At 45.9% G+C, this 25,000-nt stretch overlaps 3 protein-coding genes across 4 annotated transcripts in view; 1 reads left to right on the plus strand and 2 right to left on the minus strand.

The window, feature by feature from the left end:
• Window positions 1-3,997, minus strand: part of rab40b (RAB40B, member RAS oncogene family) — a 13,790-nt gene extending 9,793 nt beyond the window's left edge. Inside the window, exons 1-2 of one of the 2 annotated variants that reach the window (XM_080840565.1) lie at window positions 3,761-3,997; window positions 3,272-3,684 (exon numbers count right to left, since the gene is read on the minus strand). In XM_080840565.1, coding sequence (XP_080696691.1) covers window positions 3,272-3,443 — 172 coding nt within the window. In that variant the 5' untranslated portion in view covers window positions 3,444-3,684; window positions 3,761-3,997. Of the gene's footprint in view, window positions 1-3,271 lie in introns of both variants that reach the window. The other variant, XM_080840564.1, reaches the window with a different exon arrangement.
• A 1,319-nt stretch (window positions 3,998-5,316) lies between these two features.
• On the minus strand, window positions 5,317-11,090 carry cox11 (cytochrome c oxidase assembly homolog 11 (yeast)). The gene is made up of 5 exons (XM_080840359.1): window positions 11,043-11,090; window positions 9,652-10,070; window positions 8,180-8,335; window positions 7,337-7,462; window positions 5,317-6,029 (listed from the first exon to the last, which is right to left on the minus strand). The coding sequence occupies exons 2-5, from the start codon at window positions 10,015-10,017 to the stop codon at window positions 5,847-5,849; spliced, it is 831 nt and encodes a 276-aa protein (XP_080696485.1). The 5' UTR covers window positions 10,018-10,070; window positions 11,043-11,090; the 3' UTR covers window positions 5,317-5,846.
• A 902-nt stretch (window positions 11,091-11,992) lies between these two features.
• Window positions 11,993-25,000, plus strand: part of stxbp4 (syntaxin binding protein 4) — a gene marked incomplete at both ends in the record, with an annotated part of 62,663 nt that continues 49,655 nt past the window's right edge. The window contains 11 exon segments of the mRNA XM_080840793.1: window positions 11,993-12,066; window positions 14,969-15,042; window positions 15,756-15,851; window positions 16,173-16,242; window positions 16,807-16,881; window positions 20,024-20,106; window positions 20,885-20,990; window positions 22,072-22,204; window positions 23,051-23,157; window positions 24,017-24,245; window positions 24,648-24,726. Of these exon segments, the coding sequence (XP_080696919.1) occupies window positions 11,993-12,066; window positions 14,969-15,042; window positions 15,756-15,851; window positions 16,173-16,242; window positions 16,807-16,881; window positions 20,024-20,106; window positions 20,885-20,990; window positions 22,072-22,204; window positions 23,051-23,157; window positions 24,017-24,245; window positions 24,648-24,726 (1,126 nt within the window).

Below are 25,000 nucleotides of genomic sequence, written 5' to 3' on the forward strand. Positions count from 1 at the left end.
ACTGCTCCCCCCTGCTCACTGCTCCCCCTGCTCACTGCTCCCCCTGCTCACTGCTCCCCCCTGCTCACTGCTCACCCCTGCTCCCCCCTGCTCACTGCTCACTGCTCACCGCTCACTGCTCACTGCTCACCGCTCACTGCTCACTGCTCACTGCTCCCCCCTGCTCACTGCTCACCCCTGCTCACTGCTCACTGCTCCCCCCTGCTCACTGCTCCCCCCTGCTCACTGCTCCCCCCTGCTCACTGCTCACTGCTCCCCCCTGCTCACTGCTCACTGCTCCCCCCTGCTCACCCCTGCTCACTGCTCCCCCCTGCTCACTGCTCCCCCTGCTCCCTGCTCACCCCTGCTCACTGCTCACTGCTCCCCCCTGCTCACTGCTCACTGCTCACTGCTCACCCCTGCTCACTGCTCACTGCTCCCCCCTGCTCACTGCTCACTGCTCCCCCCTGCTCACTGCTCCCCCTGCTCACTGCTCCCCCCTGCTCACTGCTCACCCCTGCTCACTGCTCACCCCTGCTCACTGCTCACTGCTCCCCCCTGCTCACTGCTCACCTCTGCTCACTGGTCAACTACTAAATGTTTTAGCATCGGGGATCATGCACCATCAACCTCTACTGATAGGAGGTGAACACATGTATCTATTTATAGAACTTTACTGGAACAGCTGGGAATGTCCTGGTTGTTAGGAAACCTTGTTTTCTGCATTGGAACTTTTCTTCAGTCTTGTTTTCCTGCCTCAATTGATGGCATTTCCAAACACATGCGATATTGACTCCCTTATGTAGAGCCAATAACATCAGCTCTGGATCAGAGTGGGTCTGAGCTGAACTCCTTTTTAGGAGAGGTGAGAATGAGACATGGCTGAAGAGAGGGATTAGGAGCTGAGAGGCAACACACACAAAATAATCACACACACTCAAAAGAATCACACAAACACACACACACACACACACACTACAGGAAATAGCAAGGATTAGGAACTGAGAAACAACACGCACAAACAAGTCACAAACACACACAAACACACACACACCTATCCACATGTCATACACATGCAACCACCTCACACACACAGTTCAACAGTGATTCACCTCATACATAATGTAACGGGGTTAATCAGCTCACGTGTAAAATGTTCAATCCGGCAAGAAGGGGTTCAGCCACTTTTAGTGTTGGTTCTATGTGGTAGCAAATGCATCGTGGGTAACCTGCAGCAGGAAAAGAGACTACTGCCCCAGGTAGGTCTGGAAGAGAGACTACTGCCCCAGGAAGAGAAACTACTGCCCCAGGTAGTTCATGCTGCAGCAGGAAGAAAGACTACTGCCCCAGGAAGAGAGACTACTGCCCCAGGTAGTTCATGCTGCAGCAGGAAGAAAGACTACTGCCCCAGGAAGAGAGACTACTGCCCCAGGTAGTTCATGCTGCAGCAGGAAGAGAGACTTCTGCCCCAGGAATAGAGACTTCTGCCCCAGGAAGAGAGACTGGTTTCACTCAAGACTCTGGTACAGAGCACAGCGGAGATATGATGTTCTGCACACTTGACACCGGACACAGAGCACAACGGAGATATTATGTTCTGCACACTTCACACCGGATACAGAACACTGAGGTGATACAGGGATACGGTGCACTGAACGCAGATCGCTGAGGTCAGATAGGGACAAACCAGAAGTGGTACTTAAGTGCTTTCAGAGTAAATGATTTCTACAGTGATTGAGGGGCCCATCTAAAAGCGTACCAGATATCAGATATGATTCTGGGACAGATGTGTCCAGCTGCTGGCCTCGATCCAGTAAGCTCATGTCATGTGTGTTGGGTTTCTGGGAGGAGGGAGGGCATCATGAGAAGGCCATCTGGCCAGCGGGTTCACATCAGATATGTCTCGGATAAGGGCAAGGCCACGTCAGGGCCAGGTAAGGGCCAGGTAAGGGGCCACGTCAGGGCCACGTCAGGGCCAGGTGAGGGCCAGGTGAGGGCCAGGTAAGAGGCCACGTCAGGGCCACGTCAGGGCCAGGTGAGGGCCACGTCAGGGCTACATCAGGGCCAGGTGAGGGCCACGTCAGGGCCAGGTTCAGGCTAGATCAGGGCTACTGAGGACCATCAGGACTAGATCAGGGCTACTGAGGACCATCAGGACTAGATCAGGGCTACTGAGGACCATCAGGACTAGATCAGGGCTAATGAGGACCATCAAGACTAGATCAGGGCTAGTGAGGACCATCAGGACTAGATCAGGGCTACTGAGGACCATCAGGACTAGATCAGGGCTAATGAGGACCATCAAGACTAGATCAGGGCTACTGAGGACCATCAGGACTAGATCAGGGCTACTGAGGACCATCAGGACTAGATCAGGGCTAATGAGGACCATCAAGACTAGATCAGGGTCGGAGCAGGAGCAGGGCCAGATTTGATTCCAATCAGGACGCTGTCAGGTATAGATGAGGGCAGAGTCACTACTCAGATTATTACAAACAGGTGTAACACTCTCTGTTACTAGAGTACACTGGAACTGGTTGGTATAAACCAATAAAATACTCTGCTGCTAGATACACTAAAACTGGTTGGTATAAACCAATAAAATACTCTGTTACTATAGGACATTGAAACTGGTTGGTATGAACCAATAAAATACTCTGTTACTATAGGACATTGAAACTGGTTAGTATAAACCAATAAAATACTCTGTGTAACTAGATTACACTGAAAATAGGGTACACTGTAACCAATAAAATACTCTTTCATAGTTGTTTCGTATTTGTTCACCTATTTGGATACATGTCACCATAGCTCATTTATGATGTAGGCTTTCATATAAAAGCAAAGCGTTGGTCATGAATGTCAGAGAGCGTTGGGTGCCACCAATCCACCGATTTATTTAATTTAATTTCCAGAAAAGTCAACAAATAGCATTCTATAACTTCCCTTCTTTGCCACCTGTCATATAGGTAGGTACCATGGAATCCGATGACTGAGGCGGGCAGTATATCGCAGAGTAAAGCGCTTCACAGCAAATCCCCTGTGCCAGATTACATGCAGGTGCGTTACATAAAGAGATCAAACCCCGTGAAATCGTCCCGTTGTTGTGTGATGGTTTGAGAAACAACCAAACACAAAAGTTGGTTAATTGGCAGTCGGGCACTACTTGCTTTTCAACCAGCTGGAACTTGTTGCTGTATTGATTCAAATTGGATGAGGAACCCCACCATTATTCCAAAGCTTAGCATGATATTAAACCAGAATGTAATACATGTGGACGGAGATGACTCACCCATGTTATATCCGTACGGAGACTCTCTTGCTCCATCTTGAAGGCTGGCCAAGATCTCTCCCTTCCCCACATCGCTGTCTCCGACCAGCAGGAATTTGAGCAGAAAGTCGTAGGCCTTAGCCGGGCTTGATCGGTGGTTCATCCTGAGAGAAGCTTCGCTGCGATGTCCCATTCTGAAGCTCCCCCGAAGCTCCCTTCTCTGAAGTCCGACCCCAGCTCTTTGCTAAGTCTGCGGCACAGTCCTCACAATCAGAGCTGTCATGATGTTATCGATCACGACGCCCGGTAAACAAGAGACAAATGATTCTACTTCATCTGAGGAGGAGCATGGATGTGCCTTACGAAAGTCGGTGACACAAAGACGAGGTTGCCAATTTGAAGTTGAGGAGCGATGTCGATGCCCACTGAATTAGCTGAAGGCAGCACGAAGAGTCAACTGTGCATCTTTCAGAACAGATCTATGTCATCACATGAGATTAGAATACTCACTTTGTTGTCTTTCCAAGAGCTCAGATGACAGCCTCTTTATGGCGCTGTGCGGATTCCAGGAACAGAGCTTGCTCGTAGTCACGCCTCGAAAAGACATGGAATATCACGGCTCCTCGAGCAGAAAGGCGCAATTACGCACCGAAGCCTTCCCTAAATTCCAGCGCGCCCACCAATGCATTTGTTATGATTTTGCGCGAGTTGCGCTGTTCCTTTCGATAGAGACCTGCGATTCCGCTCTTCTCGGCAACTCCTTCACCACCCACACCCCACCTGCCTCGTGGATCCGTCCGTCCCCGGGCGCGCTGGTTGGCTCCTCGCGGAGTTGCTAGGGCAGTTCGGTCTCGCTAATCGCCGCTAGGGATGTCCGTCTGCAAGCCGCGCACGGCCATTCGGTAAAGACCAAGGGAAGGTGTGGTTTACCGAACTGACAGCTCGCCGACAACTCGTCGTGCTGACCGCAGAACGGCCCCTCTTCTGCTCAGCGGTAAATTTGGTAAACGTCAGGGAGAGTTATACTGACTTTAGGTCAGTGCGGAGCTGCACGCTTTGCGGATCTTGACTGAAAGCAACGTGGTCTGGTTTGTTGTTGTTTTCAGAGGGATGACGTAGTGTTGTGCAGTCTAGGAATGTGCAATGATTTTCATTCCATAGTCTTCAGATGAGTGCGAATGTGCAAACGGTCTTCGGATACCTCATCGTGAATTTGACGGCTAATTATGTCCCCATGTGGGAAAAGAAAACAACATTCCACATAATTAAACTTCAACTTTAAACTAATATTATCACTATAAAGAAGTGCTCAACACCTAGGCTCTGTTATTTTACCTAAAATGACGTAGAGCGTAAACACAAGGGCCACAGAACGCTTGGTTCATTCACCTTTGCGTATTATACATAGTTTTTTTTATAGTTGCCTTTCATTCCTTTGCGTATAATACATCGTTTTTATAGTTGCCTTTCATACAATTTTGCAGCCATGTTCTTCCCTTTGTTTCGACTCTCAGTCCCCTGGCAGAACAACTCGTCCGTGTGCCACTTCTACCCGAGTTGCAGAGCGCCTAAGAGTGTTTAGAGATGGAGAGATGTTGTCTCACTGCGGAAGTGTTGTTTAATTCTGTTGAGATCAGCCAAGGGTTACATAAACTGCAGCATAAGCTGGCTCGAACTGAGCGGTTGCGTAATTGCCCAATAGAAGACAGCAGACACATAATTCAGTAACGGCATGTCACACCAACACCAAGCGCTGAGAAAACAGAGAAGCCTCTCTTAGCACGTACGCTGATTTCAGATAGAGAGCATATTTACCTAACAATTATTTTAAAATGGTCCACCGTTTCCGTGACTTTGCTACAATTATGCTAGCTTCAAGGAGACGTCTGACCTCTAGCGGACGATTATACAAAATCATGTTTTTCCTCTCCCTGTGCCACTGATGAATCAATGCGTCAACTTGCACAAAGCAGCCGTTTATTTTTTTCAAGGTAAATGAACACATGCATAATAATATATACCCTTACTCAGACAGGCATTTTGTATCCATTTATTTTCGTATTCACTCAGCTGATTCTGTTGTACAATTACCTTAATCTGATGTTACTACACACCTATTACATCATTTAATAATACTCTTTTATGTATCTACAGTGGATGAACTGAAAATGATAAATGATGGTGTAAGGATTGAAATTAGAACAAGCTACATTACACCAATAATGTCTCCTTTTGCATATCAGCCATCTGATCTCCACAGGCATTTGTGTTTCCCTTTCTCACGCACAAACACGTTGACCATGACACTGCCTCAGAGAAGCCTGAGCTCTGAGGTAGTACAAGCACTCAGCTGAAATCACTTTATTCACTCCCTTATGAGGGAGAACACACATTCCTCAAGCACGAGAGCACCCAGTCAAACTGGTCACCATGAGTGAAACACAAGGAGGCCACCAGAGGGCAGCATTGCATCAAGAATTTCATTGTGTGGACCAGGCAGTCGCATCATCTCCTCAGTAATTAGAAGCGTTGTCTCTCCTTCTCCTGCTCGTATTAAATACAGCATGAAGGGTCTGTGATTGACAGGAGGGGTTCTTTAGCTGTACCCCGGCACGGGGAGCGCCATCCCCTCCTTGGCCTCGAAGAAGGTGTAGGAGAGCGTGATGGTGTCCACGCGCGCCATGCGGGGGTCCTGGTCGAACTCCGGGTCGATGTAGAAGAACACGGGCATGTCCACCTCCTCTTTAGGGTTCAGACGCTGCTCCTCAAAACAGAAGCACTGCGCGAGAGACACACATTTTAATTATTTATTTGAATCCACTAATCATATTCTTACAGAAAGGATTCAAACATTTCTCAGAGGTTGAATACAGCTTAGTGACTCATGGGTACAAGAAACATCTCCTACGCCAAACAGCAAGACTACCTATAACAGCTGATACAGAGCAGAACTTGACTAGTTGTTTGGACTGTCTCTTACTAAGTCCTGCCAGTCGTAGCCCACTGACCGAAAGCTTATGGACATGCCCCAGACTTCCAAATATCAATACTACCAGCTTACTTGTATAGCCTAGGTCTCTTATCTTAGCAACAATGGGCTGGTATTTGGTCAGTTTGTCAAGGAAGGCTATGTCCATGTAGAGGTCATAGACACAGGTTACCTCCAGGATTATTACCTCCCTTTTAACCTTGTCCAAAAAAAAGACATCAGGGGTGTTAGGGATGTTGCAGAACACATCATCAGAGCTGCCAAACCAATCCAGTATTATACGGGAGTGTTTGTACAATGACACATTTGGGGGGAATACTCCCTTAACAGTACTAGCAATGAGGTCGACAATGCGGTCGTGGCGTGCAGTATAAAGTCCTTTGTACTTATTACAGCCATTGACAATATGAGCAATGGATTCTAAATCACACACACACACACACACACACACGCACACGCACACGCACACGCACACGCACACGCACACACAAGATAAGTAAAGAGACGCTCACTCTGGAGCACTGAGATCTGGGCCAGAATAGGGCCAGGTCAAGATTGGATCATACTACTGGATCACTATTGGATCACTATCGGAAGTAGTGCACCTGTGTGGTAATGAAGTAGTGTACCCGTTTGAAGTACTGTATTTGTATTTAGTTGAAGTACTGTATTTGTATTTAGTTGAAGTACTGTATTTGTATTTAGTTGAAGTACTGTATTTGTATTTAGTTGAAGTACTGTATTTTGTTGAAGTACTGTATTTGTATTTAGTTGAAGTACTGTATTTGTATTTAGTTGAAGTACTGTATTTTGTTGAAGTACTGTATTTGTATTTAGTTGAAGTACTGTATTTGTATTTAGTTGAAGTACTGTATTTGTATTTTGTTGAAGTACTGTATTTTGTTGAAGTACTGTATTTTGTTGAAGTACTGTATTTGTATTTAGTTGAAGTACTGTATTTGTATTTAGTTGAAGTACTGTATTTGTATTTAGTTGAAGTACTGTATTTTGTTGAAGTACTGTATTTGTATTTAGTTGAAGTACTGTATTTGTATTTAGTTGAAGTACTGTATTTGTATTTAGTTGAAGTACTGTACCTGTATTTTGTTGAAGTACTGTCCAGCATCGAAGGGCACCACATTGTAGGTAGAGATTCCAATAACAGGCTTGTCTGTGGGGTTAAACGCTCGATAGAAGGCCAGAGCAGTCTCTCCAGGCACCACCTGAATTATGGGTAAAAATAACGCACACCCACACACACGCACACACACACACAGTGTAGTGAGTCACAAAAAACTCCAGAGAAAGATTTCTATGCATTCTGATATGATGTTTTTGATAAAAAAGTTGACAAATCCTCATGTTTGCTCCCGGGTCATGTTTTTAGACAAAAGAAGGTAAGCAATGTGTTTTTGATTTTCTTTTTGACCTTGTTATATTTTGACTTCATCATTTGGATGCAAGTTTCAATCAAATGACTAGTGTATTAAAAAAAATCTTTCTTTAATTACGAGATCTCTGAGCGCATCTGATGTTTGGAACATAAAGAGTGTGTCAAGAGAGTGTTGGTGTGGAACATGAAGAGTGTGTTAAGAGTGTTGGTGTGGAACATGGAGAGTGTGTTAAGAGTGTTGGTGTGGAACACGAAGAGTGGGTTAAGGGAGTGTTGTTGTGGAAGAGTGGGTTAAGAGAGTGTTGTTGTGGAAGAGTGTGTTAAGAGAGTGTTGGTGTGGAACATGAAGAGTGTGTTGAGAGTGTTGGTGTGGAACATGGAGAGTGTGTTAAGAGTGTTGGTGTGGAACACGAAGAGTGGGTTAAGGGAGTGTTGTTGTGGAAGAGTGGGTTAAGAGAGTGTTGTTGTGGAAGAGTGGGTTAAGAGAGTGTTGGTGTGGAACATAAAGAGTGTGTTGGTTTGTGGTCGTGCTCTGCAGCCTACTTACATAAATCTCTGTCTGTTGCGGTCGGAAGTTCCACTGCATGCTGGCGTGCGTATCTGCGTTGAAGGTAATTTTGATGACCCGCTCCTTGATGGGCGTCATGTTGGCCACCTGCTCTGTGTCGTGACCTGCCACCGCAGTGCCACCCAGTCCCGTCGCCTGCAGGTCAGGAGACAACCAATCAAGGAGGAGCTTCTACATATGTCTTTTTGATATAACAACAGCCAATCAAGGAGGAGCATCTACATTTGTCTTTTTGATACAACAACAGCCAATCAAGGAGGAGCATTTAGATTTGTCTTTCTGACTTAACAACAGCCAATTAATGAGAAGCATCTAGATGTGTCTTTCTGACGAAACAACAACCAATCAATGAGGAGCATCTAGATGTGTCTTTCTGACTTAACAACAGCCAATTAATGAGAGGCATCTAGATGTGTCTTTCTGACGGAACTCTTTATATTGCGATTATTGTATATATAATATATTGTATAAATCCACAGGCCCATGAGAAAATACTGTTATTTCACTGGTGGCAGCAGGTGGATACACGGTCACATCGTGGAGAACACTGAGTTTGGTATCCACGGACAGGCAGTAGGAACGATCACTGAGTTTGATATCCACGGACAGGCGGTAGGAACGATCACTGAGTTTGATATCCACAGACAGGCGGTAGGAAGGGAAAAACAGATATGACACAGGCGGTCTCTCAATGACACAGGTGGTCTTTCAATGACACAGGTGGTCTCTCAATGACACAGGTGGTCTCTCAATGACACAGGCGGTCTCTCAATGACACAGGTGGTCTTTCAATGACACAGGTGGTCTCTCAATGACACAGATGGTCTCTCATGCAAACACTGCCCAGAGGCCAAGTTACAACATTAATTTGGTAAACGTCCTGCATCCCTGCGGTTAATACTAGGGCGCAGCCTATACATGGTTATACCTAAGTAATGCGCACAGTAACCCTGCCAGGTAAGGCTTGAATGGGTGGCTTTCCCTCCCTCTTTCTCCCGCCACCTCTGTCCACCTCTGTCCCCCTCTCCCCTCCCCTCCCCCCCTCTCCCCCTCTCCCCCTCCCTTTCATTCGTATCCGATTAACATGTCAGGTAAAAACAGCATAATTTGCTCCCGGCACCTTAAAGCCTCTGAAGCTTAACCAGAACAGCTACCAGAACAGCTGACAGCACACCTGAGCACCCCCCCCCCCCCCCCCTACCAACTCCCCATCTGTCTGACAAAGATGTTCTGCCACAATTACTATCAATGCTATACTATTACTATCTATACTATATCACTATAATCACTATCTAGAGTTTAAGACTGCTAACAGGAGAACTTAGGGCTAATAATAAAACAGCTCTAAAACAGCCCTTTAAACAGCTGGCCTATTGTGTAGCTCCTGCATTGAGTATAGGATCCTCCGTAAAGAGGCAGAGTGAATGACAGCAGGTAATAGAGTCCCTCACCTGGCAGTAGAGGCGGTAGAGTGGCACGGCGGCGTAGGACATGCCAATCATGCCCACGCCTGCAGCAGCGATATAGGTCAGCGCTGTCTTGTTCCGCTGCCTCCACTCTTCCTCCTGCGCCTGTTTGTGGCTCTTCCTGGTCTTGGCGCCCCTGCTCTGGAGGTGCAGACGCGGCGGCGCCCGACGCAGCAGGAACGCTTCCTTGAACGAGTGCAGCGGCCTGCTGCCCTCCCTGCGGAGGAGAGAGGACCCCGGGATTGAGTGCAGCTCTCTCCAGCTGAGGGTCCTGATGCAGGAGCGGGCGCTGGTCGCCACCTGCAGGCCGTGCTTGGAACAGCACTCCCGCAGGATCACCGGCAGCAGCATAACTGTCTGGGGATCACGCAGAGCACTCCAATGGGAAGGGTTTGCTCACTCACCTGAAATAACATGAGAGGATGGGTTGCTTTAAAATGAATACGTCCACTGGTGGTTTCTCAAAACCAGTGGGATATCGCACCGTTCATGGTCATGACATAGCACTGTTTCAGCAATTATTAATCATAGAGTACATCAAGTTAAATGGTAAGTCAAATGAATCCAATCACACCAAGAATGTTGTGGCTTTTGCTGGTTATATTCACAAGGAAACCAGTTTCCGGTCTCTATCTGAAGTCTGGAGGGGGAAAATATTCAAGTTACTGAAGTCACTCAGTGTATCTGGCACCCCTGCATCTTTGGCGACAAAGACTAGCTCCATGAACCTTCTCAAAGGGATGATGTCAACACAATGATTCAAGTCAGCCACATACACCGTCTAGAATAACCTGCGATACGTTTGAAATACATCAGTGACGCTAATTATGAAATTACTTTTGCTACTGTTGTGTTTCAAGTCAAGTCAAAGTGTTGTGTTTCCGCATGTAACGCTAGCTCCGAGTAAAAAGTGGATACAGCATTCTCAGTTTATCACTCAGATAATGACGGTCTCTGCAGCAGCTTGAGTAAGTTAACTATCTAGCAAATCAAAACATAACCATACCACTCAAGACCTCAATATCTGCAGCGAGCCTGCTTGCAGCAATCAAGTTAGATAACGTCTGACTAGCTAAGTATTTGCACTTAGCCATTTATCTATTAGTGTTCTTACACATATTCGGTAGCTCAATGAACAGAATAGCAGAACCTGATCAGACGTACTTCAGTCCTAGAACATCTAACGACCATTAGTCCTGTTAGTTAGTAAAGAAGCTGCCAGATAATATTGGCAAATGTAAATTTAGTGACTCTCAGGGAACATAAGCGCGATTTGAAATGATCTAGGGGTAACAACACTGAATACTACTCCGTTGTTTTAAACAATCACTACATATATACTTTGTATATATTAAATTGGAAGTTAACTGACTTACCTTACCCAACACCCTTCTGTAAACCCTTACAAAACAACCTTATGGAAGGTCCTCCTGGGTATATCATCCGTGGGAAACGGAGACGGGTGACATTAGTTCCCCCAACGATAGTTATTTCATGTAATACTATTTACTGTATTTATATCTATTATAAGAGTTGTTTATCTATCTATATAAAAGTTATTATGCCACGTATTTAGTATAAAGTGTAAATGTAATGGATACACAGTTAAAGGTGTGCATTTTCATTCATTGAGTTGTTGTTATTTCGAAGACGAAAATAATCTTGCAGTTCTGTTGCAATCCATCAAGTGTCTAGATTGTTCTTTTAATTTGCGATTTGCTTATCTCAATGTTAAAGAAAGCGGGGGTTAATTAAAGTTACATGGCCTTACTTCTTTGTCTTTTATAGGGAAATACCCGTTTAAAGACCCCGTGGCAATGGCAACAAAATGCACACAAAAATGATTTCCCTGCTGTGATATTTGTGAACGCCTTTGTTATGGTGTTCAATGGGAAGCATAATGACGTTAATGGATCAATGGGCTTAATTAATGAAGTGAAATGACTCTAAAGCCTATTGTAGTTTTAAAACTCGATCAGACATTCGACTTCATACTAATTGAGAGATATACAGTTTGAAAGAGTTCTGTGTTTACTTTAGGCGCATTACCTGAACATAACAGGATGCAGTCTTTCTTGTAGGTACGTGAGGTTGTTATGAACATGCGACAACAGTGCCGGTATAAGCGTGCTCCGTCAGCTAGAGGTGAGGTGGTCACATGACCACGGGGTTTCAGCGAAGATTAAGTAGAAAGGTAGGAGCGTGTTTGTCTGACATTGTCTGCGCAGCGCTCAGTCTACGCGACCCGGTTTGAACCGTCGATCATTTTTCGCAGTCCAATGACGCGGTCGCGGTTTTAATACTTACTCATTTTTATCAGTCTGACATGTCATTTTTGCCCCAGTCAGATTTTTACCCCAAGTCAGATGCAGACTCTGACGGCTTATCGCTGCTGTACTGGTACGTGCATCTCTTTTCTACTGTAAATACTCCCGCACCTGCTATGCTCTTTAGTCTTTTCACTGTCTAACGCATTTCTTTCTGCATTTGTATGAATGGGGATATTGCAAGACATGCCTGACAGTGCTCAAGGTGAATTACTATTTCCAAGACTAAAGTAAAAGCACTCCTTCGCCTCTCATTAAGTTTATTTTACTTTCACTGGCTGTCCCTCTTTGGGCGAACGCCTGAAGGCACAGCTGTTTAAGGGAAGATTTGCAGTGTCATATGTTGTGTTGTGGGGTTCTTGACCAGGTTAAGGCAGAGAAAGGGTCATTCAGTGGTGTGTTTCTGAGTGGGGATGCCTTTTCAGATACTTAATCGAGTCGCACATAATCTCTTGATATGGAGAGGGTGCGGTTAGACAGTCAGACAGTAGCCTATTGGTAATTAGAGTAATGCAGTTTGTTCATTACAATAGAATTATATTCTATGGATCTCTCAAGTGGTCTGCTTAGGGGCTCTACCTCCACATACGCACAATCATTTCCGACCATGTCACCTGGAGAGTTTCATGAATAGGCACTTATACTACAGAGCACAGTTCTACAAATATATTCTTTTTGTGTGTGTTAATTTGAGAAAACATATTTTAAAAATAGATGGAAGGATGCATGGAATGGCTGATCAGAATACAGTCATAATGTTACAAATACAATCTCTCTCTCTGTCTCTCTCCTTTTTTCCTCTCTCTCTCATTTTCTCTTTCTCTGTCCTTTTCTCTCTCTCTCTCTCTCTCTCTCTCTCTCTCTCTCTCTCTCTCTCTCCCCCCTTTCTCTCTGTTTGTCTGTCTGTGTAACACCCGCTCCATCTCCTACTCTGTTTCTCTGTCATCCCCTCCGTGTCGCGGTGCGTTTGGCTATATGTATGAGAGTGGGCTGTTCTTTGGAAAAGAGGTCTGCCAAATAGGTTTATAGTCTTCCTAAGAGTCGAGGATGTGACCTGTGCGTCTACATCATTGTCTGCCACCTCTCGTGAACCAGATAACACCTCACCTCACCTCACCACTGGGCGGACACATGAACAGGATATAAGTGCTCAGGCAACGTCAGAATGATCAGAATGATCAGAATGAACATTTCCAAAATGATTTGTTCAACCTTCACATCATCTACTTGTCACTTGTGCACATCGTAAAAGCAATTATTATTAATTCTTTTCAACAAGCTGGCATATCCATTAAGTTATAAGTAAATTAGAACGATAATTAATGAAAGTAAAATATCTAATAACAGTAAACTAATATTTAAGAAACAACCATATAACTGTCTGTAGTTATATGGGTTAGCATAAACTTTCTCAACACACCATCAGGGAACATTGTTATTCGGCACTTATGTTTAGAATATGTCAGAAGGTGTAAGGGATTTCTATTAAGATAAACTCATAGAAGGGAGAATGGATGTGTGTATGTGTGTATGTGTGTATGTGTGTGTGTGTGTGTGTGTGTGTGTGTGTGTGTGTGTGTGTGTGTGTGGGTGTGTGTGTGTGTGTGTGTGTGTGTGTGTGTGTGTGTGTGTGTGTGTGTGCGCGCGCGCGCGTGTGTCTGTGTGTGTGTGTCTGAGTGTGTGTGTCTGTGTGTGTGTGTGTGTGTGTGTGTGTGTGTGTGTGTGTGTGTGTGTGTGTGTTATCTGTCAGGGTCTGTACCCTCTCAGTTCTTAAGGGGCCTGATGTTGAGTACATAAGCTGTAATGGATTCTGGGTAATGTAGTTAAGAGTTATCTTCTTCTCGCCAGGAGCCTTTTAAATGCGGCATCAGTTCTGAACAATTACTGAAAGGAGATTCAGTATCCATCACACTCCCTTACACAGTTACAAATTAAGGGAGGATTCAGCTGAAACTGCCTCCCTCCCCCATTTACTGACGTCCAATGAAATAATAGAATGACAAATTGTTTTGTGTTTTGTAAAACTGTATGATAGACCTTTGTCATGTCAGTGTAGATTTAAACTCATATTTTCCTGCCTTACCACTGCCCACTACTGTCTGGTCTGTACCTGTACACAGGGGTGGTGCCAGTGTGACCCCAGTCCAGCCTAGCCAACCTTGACTATCTCTATCCCCTAGAGAAGCCTCGACTGTCACTGATCATGTTGTGGAAGAGAAGCCTGGCCTGCCAGGCAATCCCATTAATACCAGTGGTGAAGCTCGTTAACCAGTCTCCAGTGGTGAAGCTCGTTAACCAGTCTCCAGTGGTGAAGCTCGTTAACCAGTCTCCAGTGGGGAAGCTCGTTAACCAGTCTCCAGTGGTGAAGCTCGTTAACCAGTCTCCAGTGGTGAAGCTCGTTAACCAGTCTCCAGTGGTGAAGCTCGTTAACCAGTCTCCAGTGGTGAAGCTCCTTAACCGTCTCCTGAACTGGGACTTCTGCTTACAGTGAAATGCCCCCGTGCCAAACTGTTGAAATAATCGTGCGTCACTAATCCTGGCCCCCTTCAGGGAGGGTCGTATAATAGGCTTCCCTGCAACGGGGTAGGTGATTGGGTACTAGAGTCACGGCTCCCTTTGGCGGGGTAGGTGATTGGGTACTAGAGTACCACTGAGTTTCACTCTGTTTGGCACAGGGACCACTGATCCCTCTCTCCTCCGACTATATAAGGCCCACCCGTGTTTGGGATGGTCTACAGACCAACACTGGGAGAGTTGCTGGGAGTTACCCAGGGTTAGGGACTACTGATATCTCTCTCCATCGTATCTGATAAACTAGGAGTATCATTCCGTTTCAATAGTGTTGTGGACAACGTATGGATACTACTGGAGTATCAGTGTTTGTTTCCTGTGTCTGCGACCGCTGCTGTCTCCTGCTGCTGTGTCACCGGGCGTGTCTCTGTGTCCCTGAGTGTGTCTCCGTGTCCCTGTTACAGGACCATCATGGGTCCCCATGGGTCCAATCGTACTGTACAGAGGCTGGACTTCTCCGACTGCAGACGAGGACTGGGTGAGACGTAGAGACTCGTCATACACATGTTAACTTTGAATGGAGGTAGTCTACACCTGAAAAAGGCTGTTGCCAAACTGCTAGCTTATACTGTATAAATAACCAAACTCCATGCCCCATGTGCAATGTTCTATTAGCACCCCTAATTGTAGTATTCATAAAAAGTTATTAACTGTTATGAGTTCTTTGAGGTTTTGAAATCAGCAGATACTGTAGCTAATGTACAGTATTTATGTGTGGTGTGGAGCCAGGTACCATATGTGTTCATGAGAGTGAGAGCTGCCTATGTCTGGATTAGCGATCTCATAACCAGTGTGAAGTCTTTCAGTCTCTCCTCTCCTCTCCTTTCCTCTCATCTCCTCTCCTTCCTTCCCCTCTTCTCTCCTCTTCTCTCCTCGTCCTCTCATCTCTCTCCTTTCCTTTCCTTTCCTTTCCTTTCCTTTCCTCTCCTCTCCTCTCCTCTTCTCTCCTCTCCTCTCCTCTGCTCTCCTCTCCTCTCCTCTCCTCTCCTCTCCTCTCCTCTCCTCTCCTCATACTCTTCCTCGTCCTCGTCCTCGTCCTCGTCCTCGTCCTCGTCCTCGTCCTCGTCCTCGTCCTCATCCTCGTCCTCCTCCTCTCCTCTCCTCTCCTCTCCTCTCCTCTCCTCTCCTGTCGTCGGTGCCCCTGTGCCTAGCAGTGTCAGTTCTGATGGAGGCTCTTTCTCCTCCTCTCAGGGGTGAAGATCATTGGTGGCTACAGACAGGAGAGTAGAGAGGAGTTTGGCATCTTCATCAAGCGAGTGCTGCCTGGAGGAGTGGCTGCTCAGGATGGTGAGGGAGACAGGGCAAATAACAAACAAACAAACAAACAATAATAAACAAATAAGCAAACATGTATTCACCCAGATAAACAAAAAAAATACAAACATGCAAATAATCAAACACGCATTTGCTTAAATAGGCAAACACATATTCACGCAGATAAACAAACACTTAACAAACACAAACAAACATGCAAATAAACAAACACGCATACACTCAAATAAGCAAACAAGTACAAAATAAACACAAACAAACACTTGCACAAACAAACACACAGAAAAGTGATTTGCTGTGACATACATTGACAGTAGAATCTAACTGTTCTCTCAGGGCGGTTGCGGTCGGGAGACCTGCTTTTGGATGTCAATAACAACAACTTGGTCGGAGTCACGAATGAGAGGTGAGTCGGCCTCATGGTACCAACATGCACATGTACCAGTCTGGAAAATTCAAAGCAGGGATTACATAAGCCACCTGCAGGGTGAGAGTACCAACCTGTGACCGCCAAAGAAGCAGAGGATTATAACACCATTTTTAAAACTCCCGAGTGGTCACCGTGTGGGATTATCCCAGTGACAATCTTTAAAACTACGGAGTGGTCCTACTATGGTCACCATGTGAGATTATCCCATTCAGTGACCATCTTTCAAAAACAGCTTAAGACCCATCTGTTTGCCTCAGATTGTCACTCATGCTGATGCTTTTAGCAGTGCTTCTCTGAGTCCTGTTATGTAAGCTGTTTTTAGGAAATTTGGCTCTGGGCTTGGTCAATATTTCATTGCTTTTATCTTGCTGTTAGTTAGGCTTTTCTTAATATAATATAATATACTCTTATATAAGTCTGTAATATAATATATTACACACCCACATGCAGACACTGTGTGTGTGTGTGTGTGTGTGTGTGTAATAGTATTAGTATAACATAGGGTGCATTGACTTTTGTCTGGTTTTCTCCCCCCTGCAGGGCTGTAGATGTTCTACGTACGGCTTCAGCCTCCAACCACATGTCCCTGATGGTTGCCCGGGACAACGAGTCCAGGTATGGATGATGGGAAAGGGGTCTGGGTGACACGTAATGTCACATAATGTCACATAATGAATATTAAATAGCCTCCATGTCTCTGCTGACCGCTCATGGCACCCAGGTACAGTAAGGGTCTGGGGTCTGCGTTTGGGGATTAACACATTGAGTATGTGAGATAAATACACCAGTACAGGACATGACCTAGGGCAGTCCAGGTACAGTAAGGGTCTGGGGTCTGCTTTTGGGGATTAACACATTGAGTATGTGAGATAATTACACCAGGAGAGGACATTACTTATGGCAGTCCAGATACAGTTAGGGTCTGAGTTTGACAAGGGTGTCAGTTAAATACATATGGAAACTATATGGAGGAGAACAGTAATTTAAGTGTTTGAATGTATAGGTCCTTCTCTCACGAAGTAACGAAGCTAGTAACAGGATGTTTCATGCACCAAAGAGCATAAAACTCCAGCCAGTAACAGGATGTTTCCCATACCATAGAGCAGAAAACTCCAGCCAGTAACAGGATGTTTCCCATACCATAGAGCAGAAAACTCCAGCTAGGAACAGAATGTTTCCCATACCATAGAGCAGAAAACTCCAGCTAGGAACAGGATGTTTCCGGTACCATAGATCAGAAAACTCCAGCTAGTAACAGGATGTTTCCGGTACCATAGAGCAGAAAACTCCAGCTAGTAACAGGATGTTGCCCATCCTCTCCTGGTCAGATGCATGGCAGGGTTTCCCTAAGCTTGTTACTGGCTGAGCTGCTGCTGAAGTGAAGTGTGCATTGATTGTTTGATCAATCTAAGAATAGCTCTAATGCACTAAGACCATTAGCGTCTGCAGGGTTCCTCAAAGGAGAGTTGAGACCGCGCACCGCAGGTCTGGGACCAGCACCTGTGGGGTGGATCAGACCAGGGGCCATGGAGTGTGAACTAGGCTAGACCCATTTCTATTCTGGGATGTGTTCTGGGCATGACCAGATTATGCCCGGGTGTAGTCTGCTTTGGGGGTATATTGAATAATTTGGATCAGTGCCGTTTGGTCAGTTGGTGGGGCTGCTTTGCACTTGCAGCTTGACAGAACCAGATTCTGACATTTAAAGTTAAATAAAGTTTGACAAAATCTCAGCACCAGAGACGCCCGGGGTAAAAAGACTTACTTTGTGGACAGTGTAGAGAGGGTGATTTAATGGGGGAGGACATTTTGCTGTCTGTTGTGTTCCCTTGTGTGTGCTCTTGTGTGTTGTGTGTGTGTGTGTGCGTGTGTGTGTGTGTGTGTATGTGCATGTGTCTACGTGTGTTTCCCTACCTCGCAGATGAATGTGTGTTGACATATTAGGGTTAGCTGTCTGTCATTGCTATCCTGCAGCACCCTCCGTGACCCCCCCCCCGTCTTCCCCCCTTCCCGCCCTAAATATGCTGTGTAAAGCCTGCAGACTATAACATCTTACAGTCACAGATCAGCTTTGAACACACACACACACACACACACACACACACACACACACACACACACACTCCAAATGGGCCACTCTACAAAGGTTCGGGGCAGAATCGACACGCTCCAATCTCCCTTCTCCTCGTGTCTTTTGTTGTTTCTGTTTGGGATTAAGTGAGGCCGGATGTCCTGCCCCGTCCTGCTCCAAGCACATGGAGGTTGTCCCTGGGGACCGTCTGAGCGGGATGAAGACTTAACTATCATCTCTCTCCCAATCTAATTAACAGCCAGTAATCTACTGCTCAAGGTCTAATGGAGAAGTCACATTTAATAGGCCCTCTAGCATTAGCAGCCACTGCCACTAAAGACCCTGCCTCATTAGCCTAATTAGCTCTAACTGGACACTACAGCAATGATCATTTTCCATTGAGGAGTATATTTATCAGAGTGTAAAATACTGAAGTTAGCAAGTTAGCTAGATTAATCATTTATCACTGAGGGGTAGGTTGTAAAATAAGGAAGTTAGCAAGTTAGCTAGATTGATCATTTTCCATTGAGGAGTATATTTATCAGAGTGTAAAATACTGAAGTTAGCAAGTTAGCTAGATTAATCATTTATCACTGAGGGGTAGGTTGTAAAATAAGGAAGTTAGCAAGTTAGCTAGATTGATCATTTATCACTGAGGGGTATGTTTATCAGAGTGTAAAATACTGAAGAGATAGGCTAAGACGAGCACAGACCGGAAGGGACACACACACACAAACAGAGAGACACACAGACACAGAGAGAATATATACACACACTCACACACACACACACACACACACACACACACACACACACACACACACACACACACACACACACACACACAGACTCAGACACACACACACCAGAAGGGGGGGACACAGAGAGAGAGACACAGATACAGAGAGAGAGAGAAAGAGAGAGAGAGAGACACACACACAGAGACACAGACACAAAGACACACACCAGAAGAGGGACACACACACAGAGAGACAGAGAGAGAGAGAGAGAGAGAGAGAGAGAGAGAGAGAGAGAGAGAGAGAGAGAGAGAGAGAGAGAGAGAGAGAGATAGACACACAGACAGACACAGACACAGACACAGACACAGACACAGACACAGACACAGACACAGACACAGACACAGACACAGACACAGACACAGACACAGACACAGACACAGACACAGACACAGACACAGACACACAGACACAGACACAGACACAGACACACCAGAAGGGGGATCCACTGGACCAGTCTTTGTTTTTTGCATTTAGTGGATCCAGAGTTCCTTGAGCACCACAGGACCATCTATCGGCCTGCTGTAGCACCGGAGACCCGGTGGTCTGTTTGTAGGCTTGTCAGTCTATGTATGTGTGTGGTGTGTGTGTGTGTGTGTGTGTGTGTGTGTGTGTGTGTGTGTGTGTGTGTGTGTGAGTGTACACTCCTTCGTGTTGGTGTGTTGTTTCACCCCTCCCTTCAGTGGCCCTATGTAGGTGTTTGTGTTTTACTGTGCTTCCTCTGTGTGGATAAACATACATATTTGTGTGTGTGTGTGTGTGTGTGTGTGTGTGTGTGTGTGTGTGTGTGTGTGTGTGTGTGTGTGTGTGTGTGTGCGCGTGTGTGTGTGTGTGTGTGTGTGTGTGGGTGTGTGTGTGTGTGTGTGTGTGTGTAAATTGTAAATTGTAGGAAGGAGTTCCGAGAACTAATGCAGAAGTATGGGTCTAGTAGCAGCCGATGTGGAAGGACCTCTCCCCCAACTGTCTCTGCAGGTGTGTGTGTGTGTGTGTGTGTGTCTCTCTCTCTCTCTCTCTCTCTCTTTTTGTGTGTCTATACATTTATTGTTATGATGACTGTACATTCTGTCTGTCCATGTGCTACAGAATAATGAATATGATACAGTAGTTGGTAGGTTAGGCTGTTATGTGTTGGGGTGATAAATGAATGTGTGTGTGTGTGTGTGTGTGTGTGTTTGTGTGTGTGTGTGTGTGTGTGTGTGTGTGTGCACATCTCAAAGCACATCGCAAATACACCGGACCTTGTGTCAATTAATGAAGAAAAGAAAGAGATCACATTAATTGAGATTGGTTGCTCTTATGACGCCTACATGGACACCTGCTATGCGTCAAAACTGTTAAAATACCAACCCTTAAGTACTGTTCTAACCAACTATGGCTACTCATGTACAGTCATTGCCTTGATCTTTGGTAGCTTAGGTCATGTGCATAGAATGTGTGTGCGAGGCCTGCAAATCTGTGGCCTCTCTAAAAAAAGGGCCAAACACTTCGCAAAGTACTGCTCTACATCAGCAGTAATTGGTAGCCTCTTTATCTGGAAGCGCAGGTGTCACCTTTACCCGTAATGCACAATATGGACTGAAACTGAATGCAATTTAATACTTCCTTTTAGCCAAATTTGGATTTTGCCATGATATGTACTTATTTATCAAATCCAAATAAAGAAGTAAACTGTGTGTGTGTGTGTGTGTGTGTGTGTGTGTGTGTGTGTGTGTGTGTGTGTGTGTGTGTGTGCGTGTGTTTACATCTCCAGGGAAACTGACAGACACAGCCTCCTCTTCCTCCTCGTCTGCCTCCACCAGTCCTCTACTGCTCAGCCCTGCCTGTACTGTACCACAGACATCCCCCCACTCATTAAGGTATACACACACACACACACACACACACACACACACACACACACACACACTCACACACTGCTCAGGTCATACCGTACCACAGGACCCCCCCCCCCCCCACACACACACATTAAGGTACACACACGTGCGCACACACACACACACACACACACACACACTGCTCAGCCCACACTGTACCACAGACACCCCCCACGCATTAAGGTACACACACGCACGCACACGTACACACACACACACACACATACACACACACACACACACACACTCACTCACACACTGCTCGGCCCATACTGTACCACAGACCCCCCCCCCCCCACACACATTCAGGTAACACACACACACACACACACGCAATCCTCTGAAATTTCCTCAGACTATAGAACCCTGAGAATCACTGAGTAGCACTCATGGATAGTGGGAACAGAACCGTCCTAACGTGGATTCATGATCCTCTCTCTGCTTCTCTAGCTAGCAGAAGCACATCAAATATGACGCTTTGCTTGTTCCTTTCCATGCCTCTCCAGATAAGCGTAACACATACAGTACGAGTGAGACTGTCGGCCCAGACTGTCGGTGTCGATGTTATTGTTTTTAGCTGGGATTATGTCCCTCTGTGTTGTGTGGCTGGGGAGAGTGGGCCAGGGCTGACAGGACTCAATCTGACCCTGTTATCAATGTAATTACTGTCTGCCTGGCCACACCCTGTGCTGTGTGTCTTCTGTCATTATGCATGTGGAAACTACTAGTAAAATAAACCACAAACACACACACACACATTTTCACACACACACACACACACACATTTTCACACACACACAAACAAACAAACACAGATTTTCTCACACACACACACACACAAACAAACACACAAACAAACCACACGCACACACAAATGGGCCGTTGGCATCAGCTCCACAATGTGGGTTTGTGGCTGCATGTTTTTTGTCAGGGGCTTAGTGTGCCTATAAAAACATCCCTTGGAAGATTAGATCAGGGTCATTCATAAAAACCCCTCTCTAATCACCTCGTCATTGTCTGCCACCCATCGCCATGCTGCTATTTATATCCCCTGTCTCCACAGCGACTGCGTTATACAGCTCATATGTGTTGCCAAGGGAACTGGCTTGGGCCTCCTCATCAAGGGCGGGACCAACAGGTCTGAGGGGCCAATGGTGTTCATCCAGGACGTCGTGGCAGGCGGAGACTGCCAGAAGGTGAGCTCTGAGGAGATTGGGTTACAGGTGCAGAGTTACGAAGAGTTGGACAGATGCAACACTCTCCCATGTACGGACTGTTGCTAGGGGACCTGATGGTGCCTGTTACTATGCTAGCACATTCAAACACACAACCGGCCAGAGGCTGAAAAATGCTCTCAGCTCTTGGGTTACCTGTTGGTCTCAGTCTGGTCAGGTCACAAATAGGACTGCATCTCTGTATCTGTCCTGTGGTGGAGAGCTCCATCATTCTACCAGGGGTCAGCCAGCACTTAGTCAGACGCAGATACACTTTACAGATATGGATCTGATCACCCTTTCCGCACAGTATTTAGTATGTTAATCACATCAACTATTTAAAGGCTGGTTGTGTTTTACATTAATTGGAGATTGAACTACATACTGTAGGTACTTCGCAGGTTTTTAGTGTTTTTCAGGTATGTTTTGTTTTGTTATGTTATAACCTAAACCCACATACTCAGCTCTGCTGCTCATCCCCCAAATGCATGTTCCTTACAAATGCGGCACCATTGAAAAGGGAAATAAACAGGCTTTGCTACAAGAAAGAAATCATCTACCAAACACAAATGTCCTTACTTTTTGTGCTATGTTTATATAGTAGAAATACATGTGTTTGTAAGCCAGCTAACTGGGGTTGGCTGCTATGTTGGGCTTCAGAGCTAATGTTAAGTCGGTGTGGGTGTGTGTGTGTGTGTGTGTGTGTGTGTGTGTGAGAGAGTGTGTGTGTGTGTGTGTGGGTCTGTGTGTGTGTGTGTGTGTGTGTTTGTGCGTGTGTGTGTGTGTGTGTGTGTGTGTGTGTGTGCGTGCGCGTGTGTCCTTGCGAAGGACGGGCGTCTGAAAGCGGGGGACCAGCTCATCTCCATCAATAAAGAGTCCTGCATCGGAGTCACATATGAAGAGGCCCAAAGCATCATCATACGCTCCAAACTCAGGTCAGAGTATCATCATACGCTCCAAACTCAGGTCAGAATGTCATCATACGCTCCAAACTCAGGTCAGAATGTCATCATACGCTCCAAACTCAGGTCAGAGTATCATCATACGCTCCAAACTCAGGTCAGAGTATCATCATACGCTCCAAACTCAGGTCAGAGTATCATCATACGCTCCAAACTCAGGTCAGAGTGTCATCATACGCTCCAAACTCAGGTCAGAGTGTCATCATACGCTCCAAACTCAGGTCAGAGTGTCATCATACGCTCCAAACTCAGGTCAGAGGTCACAACACCATCATACTCTAAAAACACAGGTTTGAGTCCTCCAGTCTTAGCTAGCCACAATAGACATTTGCCAGAAAGCAAAAGTTGTTTTCAAATCAGACTGTTGTGTGATGGTGTGGGATAGTAGGATAATTCAGTGTGTGCTGTGTTGTCATGAGATGGTTGTGTTTTAGTTTTAAGACTTAGTTAGACTTAGACTATGTGGTAATTGTCTGATGATTTATGGTTATATGGTAAATGTGTGATGTTTGTCTGAGAGTTGTGTGGTGGTTGTATGGTAAATGTTAATGTGTGATGATTGTCTGAGAGTTGTGTGATGGTTATATGGTAAATGTGTGATAGTTGTGTGATGGTTATATGGTAAATGTGTGATAGTTTTGGGACGGTTATATGGTAAATGTGTGATAGTTGTGTGATGGTTATATGGTAAATGTGTGATAGTTGTGTGGTGGTTATATGGTAAATGTGTGATTAGTTGTCTGAGAGTTGTGTGATGGTTATGGAATTGTTGTGTGATAGCAGAAGGCAAGCCAGTGCAGCTGCGTGTTTGACTCTCTGGCTCCCCCTGCAGGCCAGACCCAACAGTGGAGATTGCATTCATCAGACGTCACTCCTCGTCCAGCTCCAGTGGCAGCGGCACCCACAGCCCCGTCTTCATGTCCGCCACCTGTGGGGGGACCCAGCCTCGACCCCCCGGCGCAGAGACGCTCCCTCTACCCACCACCTCTGGCCTCCTGCAAAAGGTTTTCCCCGTCCCCAGCGCAGGCAACAAGACCCTGCCCACACTCACACTTAGCCAGGTGAGACACATACACACACACACACACACACACACACACACATACACACACTCACACACACACATTGTAAGTTAAGACAAGGTAAGATCCACAAAAACATCTGAGGTAGGTCATTCTCACAAATCACCCTCACAGGCTGACACACCCACACACAAGACACACACACACAAACGCATTATTTTATTAGAATGTTACGTTGTTGATGAACGCATACTAAAATGTTACAGACTCAGGGGCTAAACTGTGATCACTACAGTGCACTGATAGTGCATGTAGAAGCCAAAAGCATGTCCTCTCTATTGAATGCTGTGTGCCTACACCTGTCTGTGTAAAGGTGGACAGAGAGTCCTTAGACACCCAGGTAAACATGTTTGTACCTCTGTGCCATTGGGTCCACTGCAGGCTGCTGCCGTGTGTGTGAAGGCTGACGAAGTGCCGGTCTCAGCCCCAGACAGTCAGTGCAGTACTGTGACCAGCACTGGTAAGACAGCAGACTTTACTACACCACATATTACACAGTGACATTAGTCCACAGGTACAGGACTGCTCAGGTGACATTAGTCCACAGGTACAGGACTGCTCAGGTGACATTAGTCCACAGGTACAGGACTGCTCAGGTGACATTAGTCCACAGGTACAGGACTGCTCAGGTGACATTAGTCCACAGGTACAGGACTGCTCAGGTGACCTTAGTCCACAGGTTCAGGACTGCTCAAGTAACATTAGTCTACAGGTGGCTATAGTCCACAGGTGAC

Source organism: Sprattus sprattus, assembly GCF_963457725.1.
Source record: "Sprattus sprattus genome assembly, chromosome: 6".
Classification (NCBI taxonomy): Eukaryota; Metazoa; Chordata; class Actinopteri; order Clupeiformes; family Clupeidae; genus Sprattus; species Sprattus sprattus.